General features: G+C 41.4%; 1 protein-coding gene across 1 annotated transcript; it reads left to right on the forward strand.

The window, feature by feature from the left end:
• The first annotated feature begins 542 nt into the window (after positions 1-542).
• On the forward strand, positions 543-2,088 carry LOC147887163 (germin-like protein 5-1). The gene is made up of 2 exons (XM_087394143.1): positions 543-750; positions 956-2,088. The coding sequence occupies exon 2, from the start codon at positions 1,228-1,230 to the stop codon at positions 1,879-1,881; it is 654 nt and encodes a 217-aa protein (XP_087250269.1). The 5' UTR covers positions 543-750; positions 956-1,227; the 3' UTR covers positions 1,882-2,088.
• Positions 2,089-3,953: the final 1,865 nt, after the last annotated feature.

Consider the following 3,953-nt stretch of genomic DNA (forward strand, 5'->3'; position numbering starts at 1 on the left):
GCCGTAACCAGGTTTTCCCTCCAAAACTGCCGCATGAATCCAAATTGAAATTCCTAGTTTGCAAACCACCTCTAGCGCGTGAACATGCTCTAAGGGACAGATTCAATGTCAACAGAAAGCTTCGAAGTTCGTTGTACAGATTTACTGTTGCAATTCGTAAATAGAAGGCGCAGTTACTGGCTTACTGCAGACAGGAGTCTGGAGAGCATTTAAGAGCTCGGCAGTAAGTGGAATGTTAACTGTATAATAAAGGAAGATCTTGGAATGCGAGCTGTATAATAAAGGATGATCTTGGATCAGGATAAGGATCTACGAGAAGAGTTAAGACTCAGAAGATTCAAGAGAAGCGAGCTGGAACGTGGAAGCCGTGGTGGAATGTGGACTTTTGAAGTTGGGATCGATTCAAATTGCGCTGGAGTTGTGATACTTCACCACTTACTTCAGAGTAAGTAGAGAGTAGAGAGAGTCGAAAGTTCGAGTTGAGACGCGCGTTTTAAAAGCTCGAGCTTTAAGTGCAAGCAAGCTACACGTCAAATGTGGGCTTCACTTTCACGCACCACTTACGCGAGCACTGGGTTCCGATGCCATCTTCCTTAATTTCATGGTAGATGGTAGAAGTTAGAACGTCAAGATTTCAAATGTTCACACTTTCTGTTGATTGATGCGAACGCAACGCATAGATATCCACCGAGCACCTGATCGCTGTCGAGCTGGTTCCAGCACCACCACGAAGCTAGCTTGTCGTTGCAGGTGCGAGTCGATCAACTTTCCCATCCTACTCCTATTCGTGATGTCCTCTTGCTTCTTATTCTCCCTTCCTCTCTCTGTCTGCACTTTGCTACAGCAGGGTCCCTCGCGTTCTACCTTTGCTTAGTAGTTCATGTTAAGAATGCCTATCTTAGCTCCTCCATACGTTATGAATGAATGCTTATCTGTATTCCCTTCTGTTCTTCAGGCTGTAGATTGCTAAATCATCCTACTCGACATTACAAATCGCCTATCTGCATCAAGAAGTTGTGACCATGACTGTTCTGCTGTAAAGTTTGGTCGGGATGGACGGACGCGTTTTACTGCCTTGAACGTTCTGTGGTCCTAATGTGCCTCTCCCGGCTGCGATTCACAGCGTTCTTCCTCCTTTTATAGCTTCCTGCACATGTTCAATTAGTTAAGCCCGAAGAACTGCGCCTTGCCATAGCTAGAAGACCGAGAGAACCTCTACGCCTCACCATGCTGCGTCTCGCGGCTCTTTCCCTTTTCTTACTTCTTTGCTTCTGTCCTCTCCTTCACGCAAATGATCCCGACTCTCTTCAGGATATTTGCGTTGCTGATACCAACTCTACCATCAAGGTGAATGGTTTCGTGTGCAAGGACCCCGCAATGGCCACGGGAGATGACTTTGCATCATCAGTGATCGCCAAGCCCGGCAACACATCAAACCCACTGGGCTCTGCCGTGACTCTGGCGAATGTTGCCAAATTTCCAGGCTTAAACACATTCGGAATCTCTTACGCTCGGATCGACTATGCGAAAGGCGGGCTCAATCCTCCGCATGTTCACCCGCGAGCATCGGAGCTGCTTTACGTTGAGAAGGGTTCCCTCTACGTGGGCTTCGTCACTACTGAGAATAAGCTTTTTTCAAAGACAGTAACTCAAGGCGAGATTTTCCTCTTTCCCAAGGGCCTAATACATTTTCAGTTGAATGTGGGAGATGGGCCTGCGGTGGGGATTGCAGCGTTGACAAGTCAGAATCCAGGAACGTCACAAGTAGCTAAAGCTACTTTTGCATCCACTCCAACGATCGATGATGCAGTGCTGGTGAAGGCCTTCCAAGTTAGCAAAGGCGAGGTGGAGCATCTGAAGTCTGTGATCAGCAAGAGCTGATGATGACTTCCGATGAGCGCATTGTCTATACTATCTTGGAGTTAATAAGGAGATGTCGCTGCACTATAGTTTTGTCAAACTTTCTTAGCTCGCTCGAACTTGGTAACCCATTTGAGGAAGCGGCATAGTTTTTTATGTGCTTTCGCAAATAATGTTTGGGATACCATTCCTTTCGTTCTTATCTGATTCTGATCAACTGTTACGAAATTCTGGCACTCAGAAACTGTTTAAGTTCTTGTTGGATCCGAATTTCTTAAAGCGGTTTTCGCTCTTCTAAGCTTATGACAGTGACGAGGATGATTCTTGATTCTAAACCATAAGATAAGCAAATTTTTGATGGGTAATGACTACCCACATTGCAACCTCAGTTTATGTAGAGTAGTTCCATGACTGCTATGACTACTCTTCATCTACGCCTATTATTCATCTAGCCTTGTTAGCGTCATTGAACCAATTCAAGTTGTTTGGTGTACTTTAGATCAGCCCAAAGAGACTCATGCATTGAAAAACTTAGGAGTCAGTTTAAAGGAAAGGATGAAGGAGCGTTGGAACTTGCGAGAAGCTTAAGCTTAAGCTTTGAAGTAGGAATCGAAACAAAGAGTTAAATCACACTCGTTCCAATATTATGATAATTGAAAAAAATGCTTATGGTAGGAAATGGTATAGGTCTCATGAGGTTCTAGCCCACCCATAGGGAAGTCCCTGAGTGGGCATTCCCATGAAGAGTTTAGGGACGAGCTATTTTTATGGGGAGATCGAGAATTGTAGAGAGCCTTGAAAGTCGCCTTGGTCCTAGGGATTTGTGGCAGTGTTAGAATGTTTGATTTACATTGCGGTATTAAAACGCTTTGAACGTTTTCTAATCACCCTAGGGGCATTATAAAATAGGTTAGTAGTGATTTTAAAATAGGACCAGCTATAGATAGTTATCGTTTTGGTAAGTTTGTATTTTGCACGTTGATAGATTGGAACATTGCATAATACTTCATGTAAATCGTGCGGTGTATCTAATTATCGCACGGTGACTAGGGATTATATTGCACGGTATTTAATTACACTGTGCAGTGTATATTGCTTATATAAACTACACATCGCATTCATATTGTTCACATTAGCGAGATTCCTAGTATTCTATGGAGTCTTAGGGAAAACAAGAAGCTTAAAAAAGAACAATAGGCAAAGCTATAATTTTTTTGTAAGTTTTGTTGATCCTTTTGGTGCAGGTGGTGCGCTCGAGTTTGTTGACTAGAATCCACTTGCACTTAGATATTAATTGGATAGATAGCACTTAGATAGTAATAGGGAAATAAGATTGTTAGTTGCATGAAACATTTGAGGTGTCTTTTGAAAGACTTAGGATTTAAATTTTAGTTGCACAAAATTTTTTAAGTATCTTTGGAAAGACTTTGGATCTTAATATGTTAAAAGGTAGTTACATGAAATACTTTACTTTGAAAAGACTTATGATTTTCATTTTAGTCACATGAAATATATTTATTTTAAATATTTTGAAAGACCTAGGATGTGAATTTGTTAATTTTTAATGCATGAAGTATCTTATGTCTTTTTTAGCATATTCATTTTTTAATAAATATATAGCTACGACTTTATTTAAGAAAAAGTTAATGGGCCAGTTGGAGGCTTGCATAAGCAAACTTGTAACAACTCACTCGTTGATGAAGAATATTAGTCCTTGTCTTGGTTGGGGGTTTGCTTAGGCTGACATATAACATCTCACATGTGGATATAAATTTTATATTATATGCTAGTGGTACTCTATAAGATAGGACTCAAGAGTGTAGAGAGAATACTTGACTTTTGAGCCAGTTGTGGGCTTGCTTATGCCACATACTTATGTAGAAAAGATATCTTGAGGTTTACAAACTACGCTAGCTTAGAGTCTAGCAAAAGAAGTGTTTGTGTAAGTAATGCTAGCTATTGCACTAGTGTGTATGATATATCGACTTTCGTCAAGAGACAATAATGTTGTGAACGATCATGGTGCGAAAAGATGCTCACTCGAGAGAGAGAGAGACACGTGCGAAAAGGTGACATGCCATCCTATGCCTATT

This window comes from Dipteris shenzhenensis, chromosome 23 (genome assembly GCF_047967505.1).
Source record: "Dipteris shenzhenensis isolate YYH24624 ecotype China chromosome 23, Dip_SZ_1.0, whole genome shotgun sequence".
Taxonomy (NCBI): Eukaryota; Viridiplantae; Streptophyta; class Polypodiopsida; order Gleicheniales; family Dipteridaceae; genus Dipteris; species Dipteris shenzhenensis.